This window comes from Rhinopithecus bieti, unplaced genomic scaffold, assembly GCF_001698545.2.
Source record: "Rhinopithecus bieti isolate Rb0 unplaced genomic scaffold, ASM169854v2 scaffold_41905, whole genome shotgun sequence".
NCBI classification, from domain to species: Eukaryota; Metazoa; Chordata; class Mammalia; order Primates; family Cercopithecidae; genus Rhinopithecus; species Rhinopithecus bieti.
Genome location: NW_016817730.1, coordinates 1,144,076 through 1,160,431, shown reverse-complemented (window position 1 = coordinate 1,160,431; position 16,356 = coordinate 1,144,076). Strand labels below are relative to the sequence as shown.

At 36.6% G+C, this 16,356-nt stretch overlaps 1 protein-coding gene across 2 annotated transcripts in view; it reads left to right on the top strand.

Moving 5' to 3' along the window:
* BARD1 (BRCA1 associated RING domain 1) overlaps positions 1-16,356 on the top strand; it is an 89,904-nt gene that overhangs the window by 53,299 nt on the left and 20,249 nt on the right. For both annotated transcript variants that reach the window (XM_017856104.1, XM_017856105.1), the window contains one exon: positions 11,792-11,900. In XM_017856104.1, the coding sequence (XP_017711593.1) occupies positions 11,792-11,900 (109 nt within the window). The remainder of the gene's footprint in view (positions 1-11,791; positions 11,901-16,356) is intronic.

Here is a 16,356-nt window from a genome sequence, read left to right as displayed (position 1 = left end):
CATGATTCATCACTGCACTGTGAGGGCTTATTAATATACAAGGAGTGGCACGAGACAGTGAGTCTGCCTTCACAGGTACTTTCAGTGTTGTTTTAAGTAGGACTACCTAGTAAAGTGGCAACTTTAGGTATATCTGTACCTCAGCACTGTCCAATAGACCTTTCTGTGGTGATAGAAATGTTTGTATCTATGCTAGACATTCAATAGCCACTAGGCACCTCTACTATTGAACACTTGAAAATTAGCTGTTGCTACTGAGGAATACATTTTAAAATGTATTTTATTGTAACCACATGTGCCAGTGACTACTGTGTTGGACAGCTGGTTGATACAGCTGGGTAGTTGGGAAGTAGGGTTTATTTCACACAAGACGTTGGGATCGATATTGGATAAAGGCTAGTAGGGGCAGATGAAAGCGTAGATCTAATCCTAGGGTACAAGAGTGTGGTAGCTGTTTCCACAAATTTCCTTTCCAGACTATTGGTCTTCATACTTAAGTATTTTCCTGTGTTTTTTGCCTTTTAAAAAAGGTTGTAGTCATTGTTCATCTGATTGGCTTTACAAATTTCCTAACTGTTCTCCTCCTTTTCATATTACTTTTCTTTAATTCTCTTTCCATACTGTAGCCAGAGTGCCTTCAGAAAAACCAGATCATTTATTTGCTTAAAACCCTTCCATGGCTTCCTCTTAATGTTTTTTAAAATAAAGGTTAAACTCCAAAATATGATTTATAAGACCCTGGATGGTCTCGTGCTACTTTCCTCTCTGTTCTCATCATTCTTTCCACAGCTTCTCCTTTCCCCCTTTCCTTCAAGCATTTTTTGCACCAGCTTTTCTGAATTTTTGTTTCCTTAAAATGTTTAGGATCTTTTATCTCCTAGCCTTTGTACATGCCTTTGCATTGTCTAGAATATTTGTTTTTGGTAGCCAGTTTCTCGTTTGAGTTTCACTTGGGTTATCCTGTCCTTTTGGCTGCCTTTCCTGATGTGGTGCCTCTCCCCAGTCACAGGACTTACTATTTCCTACCTTCTCATGAGGCTGTAAACTGTATGGGCCAGGGATCACATCTGCCCTCCCTAGCTCTGCCAACTGCCTAATGTAGTCTATATCCACATTTGTTTGTAGAGTGAATTCGTGTTTGAATGAATGAAGATTATGGTATACTTTTTCCTCTTTTTTGATAACAGGTCAGATGACATGAAAATGGGAATTGCGTCCTTCTGCCACTACCTTTACTGTATGACAAGATGTCTAAAACTAAGTTTCTCTTATCTCTGCCTTTTCTAAGGTGGTTGAACGGGTTCCTGGTAGCTTTTGCCCAATTGGCATCCATGGCATGTTACTTTTTGTGGGATTGTGGCTACCCAAAGTAATTCCTATAGCCTTGACTTTTAAGTGCACGCTCTCTCAGTGTTCTAGATACTGTCTTCTAGAATTAGGTAGTAACAGGTGAGAATAGATGAAATTTATTCCTGCCCTTTCCTCCATTTCTTAAGAAGATCATGGGAAGGGAATCTGGAGCATGGAGACTATGGGATTCTTACTACTATTTTTCTTCCTGAAGCTCTTATTCTTTATAAGCCATTAACAGCTCAGATTCTGGAATCTGAGTTGGCAAACAAAATTTTTCTTTCTCGGCTTACTATATCTCTTTTACTCTTGGTGGAACTCCTTTCTCAGTAAGTAGGCCTAAACTCTTCCCATGGAAGAAGGGTAAGAACCAGCAAGGGCAAACACCATTCTGTCTGACCCTCTTTGAGGTTTGGTACTTTGACTGATTGAAGAAGTAAAGTCGTTTTTGCTTATTGTAAATTTCTAAATGGCCTCCTTTAGCTCTAGGATAGGCATTTTGGCTGTCTTCTTCATGACCTCAAGGTTGAAGTTTTCTCTTAGATGCCTTCCTCTCCTCTTAAGTCTTCTCATAGTCCCTCCGTTGCTCCTTTGCCTCATCACCTCCTCAGTTGTCTGGCTGCTTCTGTTCTAGTAGGAGTAAACAGGCTGTTAAAGCACTGATTATAGAATGGTGTGAGGCATGCCTTCATAGCACGGTGCTCACAGTAGTATGAAAGTCTCGACTAGGGCTGCAAGTAAGACCAGAGGAAGTCACAGAAGGCTTTCTGGAAGAAGAAGAACTCTGAGTTTTGAAAACATAGAACAGGAGGATGGGCTTTTCAGAAAGATAAGATATGGGTGCTAAGGTACTCAAGGCCAGACTGCTTCTTCATTCATTCTAGGAACTTCTGTTAGTGATGTAAGTGGAATAAAAGGATGGAGGAGGATGAGAGGCCAGAGAAGGTGGGCAGGGACTTTGAAAGGCTGTGTGTGCTAAACAGAGTGCTGATTTTAAGGTGAAAACTTCCTCCTCCACACTGGGGAGGGAACTCAGTTAGGTTTGTGCAGTAATCCAGGAAAGGAGTGATGAGAGTCAAAGTAGTGACAGTAGTGGTGGCAGGGGGGTGGGAGGGGGAATAGCCATATTTATTAATTTATTCTTTCAAATGATGTTTGATTTACTTTGTACTGTTTCAAAAATACCATATTAGGATGTTTTAAAGTTAGGTAAGTACATAGATTCTAGTGGAGTACTGATTAGGATGTTGATTGAAACTGGGTAAGTGTATAGATTACAGTGGATTAGTAAAGTTGGTTTTTATCAAGTGGATTGATAAACTTGATGTCGTGTGTTATTCTTTAAATGAATACATCAGTTTGCTAGGTTTTTATTTAGGAATTTTGCATTTTAAAAGTTAGAGTGATTTGTGATTTTATCTTTCATTTTTTACCCTTAGATTTTGATATCAAAATTACACTCATAGCTTCTAAAAAGTAATTGGGACCAAGATACGTCTCCATTTGTTTAAGCATTCTGTTATATATATCTTAGTAAAGTTTTTAGTCTGTTTCATATGTATGTATGTATATACATGCATATAACTATTAATTTAGGTTATTCTAGGTGTAGGCTGAGTATTCCTTGCCCAAAATGCTTGGGATCAGAAGTATTTTGGATTTCTTTCCCATTTTGGAATATTTGCATATACATAGTGAGATGTCTTAGGGATGGTTCCCAAGACTAAATGTGAAATTTATCTATGTTTCATAAATGTTTTATACACATAGCCTAAAGGTAGTTTTATACAATATTTTTATACAATATTGTAAACAATTGTATGCATTAAAAAGGTTTTGTAAGTACTATGTTTGGAATTTTCCACTTGCATCATGTTGGTGCTCAGAAAGTTTCCAATTTTGGAGCATTTCAAATTTCAGATTTTTGGGTTAGCAATGCTCAACCTGTATAGTATTTGATTATTTGTTGCTAGTAAACTGGATATTGTGTTAATAAACATAATTGTTATTCTTGATATATAGGAGAGCTGTTAATTTAGTACATTTCTATCCAGTCAGCTCCTAATTCTAAAGATCTAATTATCATTTATTAACTTCTGTTTCTTATTGCATTTGTCAGTGCTTCCAGAATGATACAATAATGATAGTTGGCTTGCTTGCTTCGTTCTTCCTTTTTTAAAAAAGTACTGACCCGTAGAGTTATATTCAATTTTAATATCCATATTAAATACAAAGACTAATGTTCTTTATTGCTCTGTGGAAGCTTTCTTCCCTTTATTATTTTCTAACAAGACTGTATTGTATTTTATTGAATGATTTTCAGCTTCTGCGGAGATGATCTTAAACTTGTTTGTTTGTTTTTGTTTTGGAGATAGGGTCTCACTGTGTTGCCCAAGCTCATCTTGAACTCCTGGGCTCAAGCGATCCTCTCACCTCAGCCTCCCAAAGCTTATGTTTTTTTGACTATTGATGTTATTAATACATTTTTAAATATTAAATCATGCTTGTATTGCTGGGATAAACTTGACTTGGTGTAGTATGTTATTCTTTAAACACAAATTTTACATAAATTTGCTAGGGTTTTAGGAATTTTGCATTTATGATTATAAGTTAGAGTGATTTGTGATTTTATCTTTCTTTTTTTACCTCAGATTTTGATACCAAAATTATACTCTAGTTTCTAAAAAGTAACCAAGATGCTTTTTTTTTTTTTTTTTTTTACCTTTTCTGTTCTCTGGAACATGAATAGAATATCTTCTGGAAATATCCTGCCCCCTGCTAAGTTGGCATAACATTATCTATTTTGATAACTCACATATTATATAATTTTTGGAGATCTCTCCAGTTTTGTTAGTAGTAGTAATCTGAAATACTAATGTATTAATAATAAAATACAGACACTGAAGAGAAAATGGGCTTTTCTTTTATCCCATTAAGTTCATCCTTAAAAGTCCTTGTGGACTGTAAAAATTTTACCTATTTTGCCATTTTGTCTGAGGCTGCAATTTTGATTAACTGTATAACTTTCCTGTTACTGTAAGAATATTAGTTTGGATTAGAAGAGTAAATATTTTTGTAATGCAGCCCTAGGAGAGAGAAGAAAAACTAAGACAAAGTCCAGCCTTAGAGTTAGTCTCGGATGTCACTGGGAGAGAGGAAAGCTTGTATAAGAGGGCTAAGTAATCCAGGTTTTATCCTGATACATGTTCTGGTATTACTAATAAGTTATGGGTCGGGCGTGGTGGCTCATGCCTGTAATCCCAACACTTTGGGAGGCCGAGGCGGGTGGATCACTTGAGGTCAGGAGTTCGATACCAGCCTGGCCAACATGATGAAACCCCATCTCTACTAAAAATACAAAAATTAGCCAGGTGTGGCAGTGTGTGCCTGTAGTCCAACTACTCGGGAGTCTGAGGCACAAGAATTGCTTGAACCTAGGAGGCGGAGGTTGCAGTAAGCCAAGATGGTGCCACAGAACTCCAACCTTGGCCACAGAGCGAGACTCAGTCTCAAAAAATAATAATAAGTTACCATGAATGGTGCTAAGTAAGATGTGACTTTAAATATTGGAGACCAGGCTTAAGAACTGTCTTTTCAGTAGTGACTTATAAAATACAAAGATAACTGAGAGCTTTTTTTGTAGCCCAGGAAGTGGGTACAGTTAACACCTCAGTCATATAAGTTAGGCATTGAATGTGTGTGGAAAACTAGACATAGGAAAAAGAATGGAGTATGTTTCTGCTGCAAAGCCAAGTGAATTTAAAAGCATCCTATTGAATATTGGTGGAGGGAAATCTTGAAACCTTATAAGGCAAGGCACAATAGCTAAGAATTAACCATATTGCGGTATGAATTTAAAGTCAATGATACTCTTTATTTGCCATCTTCACTGTTTAATTTTAAAATAGATGAGCTTTTAGAGTTCACCAGTGAAGTCTCCCAACCCTATTTTTTTCCCGTAGAGGCTATGTTCTTTATTAATTTTCCTACTGCAATGTTTTTGGGCCCTAAATCTTTATAATTATGGAGGATTCGAATATATCCTCCATAATTTGCCCTCCATGAGGGCAAAGTCATATATCTACTTCAGACTTTCTCTTTTGTTTTGATTTAACTTTAATATTCTGGCAACTTACTTTTTTATGTGTCTTGCATTTAAATAACAGTATTAATTCATTTAACCCCTATTTTTTTTTTTTTTGCATAAAATGTACCTTTTATGAGCTAAAACAATAAGAAATAAAATCAGTTCTGCTTTAACCCTAGATCACGAGAAAAAGGTTTATATAATCTTTGTTGTCAGGGAATATTTATAACTGTTCAAAACATCATTGGTAATCTATCTTCCCCACTGCCTTCTGTATATCCCCGTGTGAAGCTAGAACCACAGCCCTTATGGTCACATCAGAACCATTTTGAGTGTGTGGAGAGTAACATATGCTTTTTTTTTTTTTTTTTTTAATGGATATGTAGGATTTTAGAATGTGGTACTTGATCTGCCATTAACAGAGTTTTCCTTGGAAGGATGTTGAATTCTGAAGTAGAAAATATTATATGGACCATTGGACCTATTAATTGTCCCACTGCCCTAGGTTAGTTTTTAAAAAAATAATTGCCTACAACAGAGATAATTTATGTTTTATAGCTTTAAAACCCATGTCACTATTTTGAATTACTCTGCTTTATCCTGCTCCATAGCAAGCAAAGTGACTTGAAAAATTAAATCTATGTGTTTGCAATTTTGTGGTTGTTCATGAAGGATTTCATTCATGAACTCTCTTGGTATCCTGTCATGGTGATAGATTTAGCATTAGTAAAAATGCATTTTTTCATATGTTTTTGCAGTTTGGATGATCTGTACATGGAAGGACAAGTTTAAATTTGCCCATCTCTCCTTTCTTTTATTAGTGGTGTAATGAATTCAGATCACCATTGTCTACCATATTATTACTGAGGCTAAAGGGATATTAAAAGGTTTTACTGCATCCTGAATGTGGCCTTTGGGACAAAACTGAAACATTAAACACCACAGTTTAACCCTTTCATAAGTACTTCCTTTTCCTCATCTTCAGGATCAGAAAGATTCCTAGTTAGGAAGAGGATTTTCAAAGTTGTATTCTTATTCTGTTTATGTACCCGCTTTTCTTCCTTACCCTTTCAGGTCTGGGAAGCTTTACCAGACTGCAAAACCTTTTCTGTGTGCTTCTCTGCTTTCCTCCTCTGAGTTCTGTGAGGACAGAAACTACCTTTTATCTCATTGTTTCTTTAGTGCCAAAAGTTGTTGGTAAGTTTTTTTCAAAGTACTTGTTGAATGATGAGTATTTTCCAAACTAATTACAAAACAGTGTTTATGACTTTTCCCCTACATGGTTATACAAATATACTCATTCCATGTGTGTTAAATAAATAAATGATTAATGCTACTTCTGATATATGCAGTATGTATATCACGCATTATGTATATTAATACATATATCCATTTTCACATCAAATCCATCAACATCAGTAACAAATCATCCAGTATTTCGTAGTACATTTTAGATAGCAAAAAGCAATGGCACATGAACACCTGGATTGTCTGTTTAAGATTTTAAAACTTACAATCTCCAGTCATATCTTTAAAGATTTTGTATGAAGCCTGTTTTCCACATTATGATTTAAAATCATAGGTAAAGGAATAGCGCAAGAGTATATTAGAGAGAAAAAACTGGTGAAATCTGCCAGTGTACCGTGTTGTCAAGGAACAGAAAAAAAATTAGAACCTTTGAATTTTTAGGATTCGTTATATGTATTGGTCCGTTCTCATACTGCTATGAAACACCTGAGACTAGTAATTTATAAGGAAAAGAGGTTTAATTGACTCATGGCTCCCCAGGCTGTATAGGAAGGGCCTCAGGAAACTTAAACAGTCATGGTGGAAGATGAAAGGGAAGCAGGCACGTCTTCCATGCCTGGAGCAGGAAGAAGAGGCAGGGAGGTGCTATACCCTTTTTATTTATTTATTTATAATTTTTTTTATTTCTATAGATTTTTGGGGAACAAGTGGTATTTAGTTACACAAGTACGTTTTTTAGTGGTGATTTATGAGATTTTGGTGTACCCATCACCCGAGCAGCACACACTGAACCCAATTTGTAGTCTTTTATCCTTCACCACTTTCACACCTTTTCCCCGAGTCCCTCAAGTCTGTTGTGTCATTCTTATGCCTTTGCATCCTCATAGCATAGCTCCCACTTAGGAGTGAGAACATACAATGTTCAGTTTTCCCTCCTGAGTTACTTCACTTACAGTAATATTCTCCAATCCCATCCAGGTTGCTGCAAATGCCATTAGTTCATTCCTTTTTATGCCTGAGTGGTATTCTATTGTATAATACACCACAGTTTCTCTATCCACTTGTTGATTGATGGGCATTTGGGCTGGTTCCACATTTTTGCAGTTGCAAATTGTGCTGCTATAAACATGCGTGTGCAAGTATCTTTTTCATATCGTGACTTATTTTCCTCTGGCTAGATACCCAGTAGTGGGATTGCTGGATCAAATGATAGTTCTACTTCTAGTTCTTTAAGGAATCTCCACTGTTTTCCAAATGGTTGTACTAGTTTACATTTCCACCAACAGTGTAGAAGTGTTCGCTGTTTACCACATCTATGCCAATATCTGTTATTTTTAAATTTTTTAATTATGCCCATTCTTGCAGGAGTAAGGAGGTGTCAGTGTGGTTTTGATTTGCATTTCCCTGGTCATTAGTGCTACCCCCTTTTAAACAACCAGATCTGGTGAGAACTCAAACACTATCACAAGAACAGCAAGGGGGAAATCCGCACCCATGATCCAGTCACTTCCTACCAGGCCCCTCCTCCAGCATTGGGAATTATAATTTGACATGAGATTTGGGTGGGGACACAAATCGAAACCATATCAGTATAAGTAAAGTATATTATCTACACGTACTCATTTGCAATTCACTGAATTCGAGAGTGTCTTTGATAAGGCATTAAAAGAACTGACTGTCGAAAGTGGTACATGTAAAAGATACTAATATACTGTCATGTACTAGATGTAAATTCAGCAGTTAAGATCTCGACATTTTCATATATTCCAAAATAGTTTTAAATACTTTGGTGTTGCGTTGACCCATATCATTTAACTAGTAGATACATGTGCCTTTCCATTTTCACAGCGACGTACACTTTTTATCTCTAATGTTTGTTTCTTTATACCTGATTTTTTCATTGGTTTTGCATACTGTGTTTGGTTTCTACACATGGGCACACAGTGCCTAGAAGGTTTGATAGAAGGCTTTCTTCCATCAGTTCCATACATTTCAGTAATCATGTTGCTTATTCCCTGCACAGGCCCTTAATGGCTAACCACCATATTCCAGTTTCTAGTCCTGGGCTCAAGGCCATTTAAATCCATCTTTTATTTCACCTTATTACTTGTTTTGATTTATACTTTATCAGTTTGATACCTGCTTGTTGAAGGAATGTTTATCCTCAGTAGGATTATAGGCAAGGACAGTGTTTTCTAAGTCTTAATGTGTCTCTCCAAAATACCTAATTTGAGTGGTAAAGCTTTAGGTTAAATCATGCTAGAAAAGAGAGAATTGACTATATTTAAGTGTATCTAGAAAAAGCCATTTTATAAGCTTCCCTGGTCACCCATTCTAATAAATAGCACATCAAGTTATTGATGTCTATTTTGAGTCCATAATGTAGTAAATCTTAAAAAGTCTTCTTCCCTTGTATAATGATGAAGAATAATGTATTTATCACTGACTTCTCTCTTTAGTAATAAGTCATATTAACAGTGCCTGAGATATGTTGCAACATAACTTTTCCTCTATGTAGTACCTATTTGTTGTATAATGGAAATAAAATCCACCTCTGCATTTTAAATTGATTTTTCACACTAATTCTCTAAAGTGTTAATCTCTTCAAATATATCAATGGGAAGAAAGCACGCATTATTGTGCCCAAATCATAAGAAATCTTACCCACGCCCCATCTTTCCTTGCTGTGGTCTTTGAAGGTTTCACATGTAAACTCACATCTACTTCCAAATGTTAATGGTTCATGACAAAGCAGAAGCAACATGACTGGTTTTAATAGGCTCTATTTCCCATTATACAGGACTGAGATTAACCGATTATCTTTCCATCTGTAGCACTTGTAATGTGCCATTCAGTTCATTAGCATTACAGGAGGGCTAAGAGTTTAGTGAATTGTGTGTGAGCAGAAGCCATCCATAATCCAAGCAGAGAAACCACATGTTTTAAGACCATATGAGATAGTAAGCTTTGTATAGTAAGGATCCTAAATGTAAATTGGAACTCTGGTAGTCACTTTGTAAAATCATCTTACTGGCTTAGACCATGTTTTACTGGTTGATTTTTGGTTTAAATTCCTCCCTAGCTGATGGTGGTACTTTGAGAAGCACTTGAACAGTTTTTCGTGTTGTCATCATGGACTTTTTTTCATATATGTGTAAAATAACTACGCTAATGTGATTAAGTTGCTGTGCATTAAAATGCACTTGATTGGGCTCTTTTATTTTTTTGAGGTGTAAGATCTACGTTTGTCTCTGTCAAAAAGTCCTAATGTATGCATGGATTTTTTTTTTCTCATTTTTTTTTTTCATTGAAACAATGTCTCTTGCTCAGGCTGGAGTACTGTGGCACAATCATGGCTACACAGTTATTTATTTATTTATTTTGGATGGCATATAATGTGACGTATTTTTGTTGTTGTTTTGTTTATTCATATTTGCACTTGGTGGTTTAAGACCTAGAACATTGGTTCTTCAACTCAGATTTCTGTTTTTTTATTGTCATGTGTATAGCATATGTGTGTGAAGAGATTGTGTATTTGGTATATGAACATAATAATTTAGAGAATGAATTAGGAAGTATCAAAAATAGTGGATGAGTTTCTTTTAAAATACCCTGAGATTGTCTGCTCTAAATGTAAGCTGTGATGTGTGTTGCTTTGTTTTAAATTATAAAGCTGAAATGCAATCCACTGTGTTATATCTTGGCTGGAGAAAGACTGTTGCCAGAGGAAGGTTGTTGGACTTGGACATAAAGAAGAGTCAGAATACAAAGTTGTCAGTGTTTACCCAGGACTGTCCAAAGAAGAAAGCAACTGGACCTGATAGTCACGAATTGCAGTCATTAGAGAAACATTTGCTGTGGTTCATTTCTTAGTCTAATACACTAGCTTTCTTTTCCCACTCTGCCATCAAAACAATTTTCACCAAGGTCATTAATGACCTTGTCTGTGAACTCAGTAGATGCTTATATCCTTCATCTACATGACCTCTATGCAGCATCAAACAGAATTGGCATTTTCTACCTTCCACTTCCCTTGATGTTTCTCTCTGTTTCCTTCCAGATCTTTTTCTATACATTTGATACAATTTACAAAGTTAGTATTATACCATGTTTATAACTTTATATCCCATTTACCACATTGCATTTTCACATGAACTTCAGTGGCCATTATATGAATATAGCATAATCTTTAATAAAAACCATAAAAGACTATAAAAGAATTACTCATTTTGAAAACTTTTGCCACAATATAGTGTATTTAAATCATATTCTGAAACCGTATGTAAGGAAACAGAATAGTAGACAGAAGTCCTTTAGTTTTAACAAGTTACTTATAATTGAAAGACTTTAGGTGGGGCAATATTTAATTTCAGTGAAATTGAACAAGGAGAATATGACCTTAGTTAAGCCATTGGAACTTGTTCTTCTCTCTTTGTTTTCTTGTCTTTAACAGGATCAAACTGGGATCTCTAAAATCTCTTCCAGCATAACATTCTGTGACTCGTGAATTAGTACATGCTGAGACGTTTTTATCTCTCTGAGCCATAATAGTTTGTTCTGCAATGGTTGTGATTATTACAAGTTATTGTATGCATACATGTGTAAATTAATTTTGAAAGTACTCTTTTTACTACATTATTAAACTGTTTGTTATGTGGCATAATTTTCCTTCTAATAGAACAAAATCCCTGTCCTGTGAATTTGTCTAATTTTGTATTGGTTTATAAAGACTATAGGGCCTATAATAGCTGTAGTAAATGATTTTTATTGGCATTTGAAAGTCTGTCACTCATAGTGATTGGTGATTATGAAGCTATATTTTAATATGAATAAGAATGCAGAATACAGTTTTGAAAAAATTCATGATACTATATTCAATAAAAACAATCCCTATAATCTGATGTCAGACTGAAATTTTGTATCATTTCTCCTTTGAGTTCAGCAGCTTTTGATTCTAGATTCTTCTACCTCATGTGAGTTCTGAGTAATTTATTTTAGTTAAAATTGTATATTATTAAGGATGTTGAAAAATTGTTCTGCTGGTGCATTCATGTAGTTAAGAGACTCATTTGACTTACTTAAACACATCTGCACTTACTTTGCCAGTAACATATTTGGTCTGCGGCCTGTGGATTGTACAGACGATGAAAATATGAAATCACTATTGCTGCTACCAGAGAAAAATGAATCGTCCACAACTAGCCATTGCTTGGTAGTAAGTATGGATTCAGCTTTGGGATATTTATATATTTTATTGAAATTGGTTATGAAAGGAATATAATAGAAAAATTTCCATTTGGCAAATTGCTTACATTCACCAAACAATTATTGAGCACTTCCTGAGTGTTAACTACTGTGGATTCAAAGACATAATCAGAGTATGACCATCTAGAAATATTTATTGAGCCTGCTGTGTATTTTAGGCAGCATTCATGAAACAATGACTATGACTGATAGAACACTTATTCTCAGGGAGGTGCTTACCATCTGGTGAGAGGTAGGGAAGAGACAAACTGGAAATATGTGAACTAATATAAATAAAATAATTTCAGAAACTTAGACATGAGTGCTTTGAAGATGTTGTAGAGTGTCGCTGGATGGAGGTAGTGGGCTTCCGCAAGGCCACTGCTTTAGCTAGGGTCACAGAGGGGAGCCTTAAAGCACTGATTTGAATTGAAACCTGAATGTGGAAGTGAGGAGGCTGCCAGGTGACTGTCTGGAGGACACAGTGTATAGGCCCTTCAGTGAATGAGACTGGTATGTTAGAAGGTTAGAAAGAAGTTTGTTATTGCTGGAGACTAGCAAGCATCTAAACAGGACTTTCAGATGGATTACATATGAAGTGTGGGGAAAGAATGGAATAAGTATGACCTTAGCAGTGAAGTAGATGGTAATGCCATTTTTTGCCATGGAGAAGGAAATCAATTGTTCTACGTGCCAATTTGATGTCTATAAAACATCAAATGGAGATATCGAATAGATCATTGGATATGAAACTATGGAGCTTAGGAGAGAGGTACAAGCTAGAGATAAAGTGGAAAGAGTGCCTGTTTCTTAGGAACCCATAGCTTAGCAGGGATTTCAGATGTAAAAATTTTTACTGTACATTGTAATAAATTTGTAAAATAAGCTATAAAAATATACAATAGAATCAAGGTAAGTAGAAACTACAGGAGACGTCAGGAAAAATTTCACAGAAAGACCAGACGCAGTGGATCTCACCTGAAATCCCAGCACTTTGGGAGGCTGGGGTGGGCGGATCACTTGAGGTCAGGAGTTCAAGACCTGCCTGGTCAACATGGTGAAACCCCGTCTCTATGAAAAATACAAAAAGTAGCCAAGTGTGGTGGCGCACACCTATAGTCCCAGCTACTAGGGAGACTGAGGCATGATAATTAATTGAACCCGGGAAGTAAAGGTTGCAGTGAGCTGAGATCACGCCACTACACTCCATCCTGGGTAACAGAGCAAGACTGTCTCAAAAAAATATATATGCATATATAGAGAGAGAGAGGGAGAGAGAGAGAGAATTTCACAGAGAAGGTGTCCTAAGTCTTTCAGGGTAAACATTTTAGCAAAGTATCTAATAGAATGCTGTTGGCTGCCAGTAACAGAAAACCTTTACTCAAATGCTTAAAGACAATTTATTACTTTATATAGAATTAATCCCAATGCAGGATAGCTCTGCATTTGCTTAATTTAGCACTTAGTGGTTACATCAGGGAACCCAATTCTTTGTACTCTTTACCTTGCCGTCCTCAGTTTGGGGGATTTGTCCTCACTAAGAAGTTTCCTTTAGTGGTTGTAGAATGATTGCCACAATTCTAGATATGACAGTGGCCAACTGAAAAGAGACACTAAAGTCTTTCCGTGGGCTTTCCCTGTGTCTTATTGTCAGAAATTGATTTGACAGCCCCTCCTGGGGCTGGAGGATAGGGTCATTCTTTGAAAGGGAGGCTACCTGAATAAAACTGGGCTTCTATTAGTGTGGAGGAAGTGAGCAATAGATTTTGAGGGGACAGCCAACATTCCCCACTGCAGTCAGGTGTACAAGGTGCGAATGGCAGCCCACATCTAAGGAACAGCTGCTCAGAGACAAGAAGGCATAAAGGGCCTTAGGAATCTGAGAAACTATAGCATTTACTGTGAGAGGAGTATGACGTGTGTTGAAGAGGGATTCAGGGTAAAGGGCTAGGTTGGGACCAGATTGTGAAAAGCCTTAAATTCCCCGATACGAGTTTAGACTTAATAGGGCACCTTCAGTGTGTTTGTAACTGAAATAGGACTGTCTGCAGGGTAGCTGAGAGTGGGAAGAGACTGAAGGCTCATTGGGAAGCTGCAGTACTGGAGTCCAGGTTTGAAATGCTGAGGACTGGAATTATAGATGGTAGTTATGTGGGGATGGAGAGAAGAAGAGGAGTTTTAGAGAGAGTTGGTAGACTCACCATATCTAGTACTGCTCAGATGGGGGCAGAAAGGGAGGAGCTGAGGTCAAGGATCATTCACAAGAGTAGTAATAGATGCCATTGTTTAAGATAAGAGGTAGCCTAAGGTAGCTACAGTTTGATACTCTCATAGATGCTTTCATGAGCTAGTTACTTTGGTATCGTGAATACCCTGTGTCTTTTGCTTTAGACTTCAGCCTTGTAAATGTGTTCCAAACTATAGTTTTGGTAATGAATTGGAAGAGAAGCTAGAAATCAGCAATTTAATTTTCCCCGTTTACAAATGAGAAAAGTGAGACCTAAAGAGGCTGATTTGCCCCAGGGTTAACCAGCCATTTAGAAAAAAGGTTGTTTTTTTCTTTATTAATGGACCAGTTAGAATTCACATTTCTGAAACCTTAGGTCAGTACTCCATTCAGTCCCACCATACTCAGCAACTATAAATTGACTTGTTTTCTTCATTTGTACTTGCAGTCTGACAGCGTAGAATACAAAGTTGTCCTTTGCTGGTGTTCCTTTTATGTAAAAGCTGGAAAATGATTATTTTAAAGGTGTCAAGAATAAAGATATCTTGATGATATTCTTGGAGTCTGAGGGTGGCAGTGCCTTTCAGAAAAGGAGGGTTCTTATTATGTAGAAGAGACCTATGCTTCGCACATGTCATGTAGACGTGGCCTTTTGGGTATTATTATTTACTGTCTTAATGGTTGGTACTTGGCTAAGGAAAAGATAATATCAAGTCCTTGAAGTTTAAAGGGTAGTTTCTTAATGTGCAGTCCTTAAGATGGAACCTCTGGAGTCTACCTTCCCCCAGCCACTACCAGTCTCTTCTTCACTCACTCTTTTTCAGTCACATGGGCTGCCTTGCTGTGTCTTGAGTCCACCAAACATACTCTCATTTCAGGTGTGCAGCACCACCTGTTTGTTTGTTTGTTTTTTCTTCCAGGAACTAGATGTTCCAATGGCCAGCTTCCTCACACCCTTCAGACACAGCTCTAGCATAGTCTTAGCAGAGAGGACTCTGTGCTGCTGCATGTTAAATAGCAACCTCCCAATGCTGCCTAACCCCTTCCCCTGCTGTGTTGTACCATACTGTTTCTCATTTGATGTAATGTATTTTTATTTTATTGTGTTGTTTTCCCCTCTCAAGTAGAATATAAACTGTGTGAGGGCAGGGGCTAGCTCTTTTGTTTACTGTAGTAGCCCTAGCATTGAGAACAAACAGTGTTTGGCACATACTGAGTGTTCAGTAAGTGTCTGCTGAATTCATGAATGAGCATTAGAGTATTCTTTATGATACATACTTGCCTCTGAAACAAGCACAAGTGCTTGGTAGCTTAGTCTGGAACCCTTTAAATAGTGGTGTCCAGTGAGCTGCTTTAGGGAATATCACGCAGATGGGAAGGGGTTTGAATTTCTCTGCTTCCCCTTAAGGATTTTTGTGTTTCAAGTAAAATTTAGTGGCTGTTGGAAAACGGCTTTAAGTTTGAGAAGTAACCTCTAATCTTTTAAAAATTTAAAAAGCTCCTTATCATTCATTTGTTTTGAGACTTCTCTGTTCATGATTCATTTTGAGTAGCATGTTTATCTAAGAAGATTTTTTTCTAGATTTTTTAACCCCATTTTGATGAACTTAAGAAAACTAATGATTTTATCTAAGAAAAAGTACCCTATTTAATTATTCCTTTGAATTTAATGCTAATGAACATAGTATCTAATCTCTATAAAATCAAGGTATTCAACCTTTGGGGTGTTTTTTTGCACCTCTTTTGAGCCTCATGGGTCAGAGACCTACGCTTATTCAAGTCACATCCCCAGCCCCCATGCCACCTCGCCCCAAATCAGACACGTGGCTTTGGCAGCTGTTTGCTTTATGTTTTATTATAGCATTCTTTAACTGTGAGAAATGAGTGCCAGTTTCTATTTTTTATGCAAATTTTTAAAAGTATGATAGGAAAATACTTGACCCACTTTGGTGGTTTCCTTGGGTTGGTAGAAATAGTATCATATGCTTGCTATATTTAGAAATGATATCTTTTTCACTCTTGTATTTTGTGCAGAGAACCAATGCAGCTGAAGTAGTGTTATATATTGAGAAGTAATGTGTTCTATTTAGATGTATTTAGTAATGTGTTCTATTTTTATGGTATTTGTGTAACTTAACAAGAATTTTGAAATACTGTAGTGTTTTAAATATTAACAAAGAGTAATTGAATCCATAAAGTA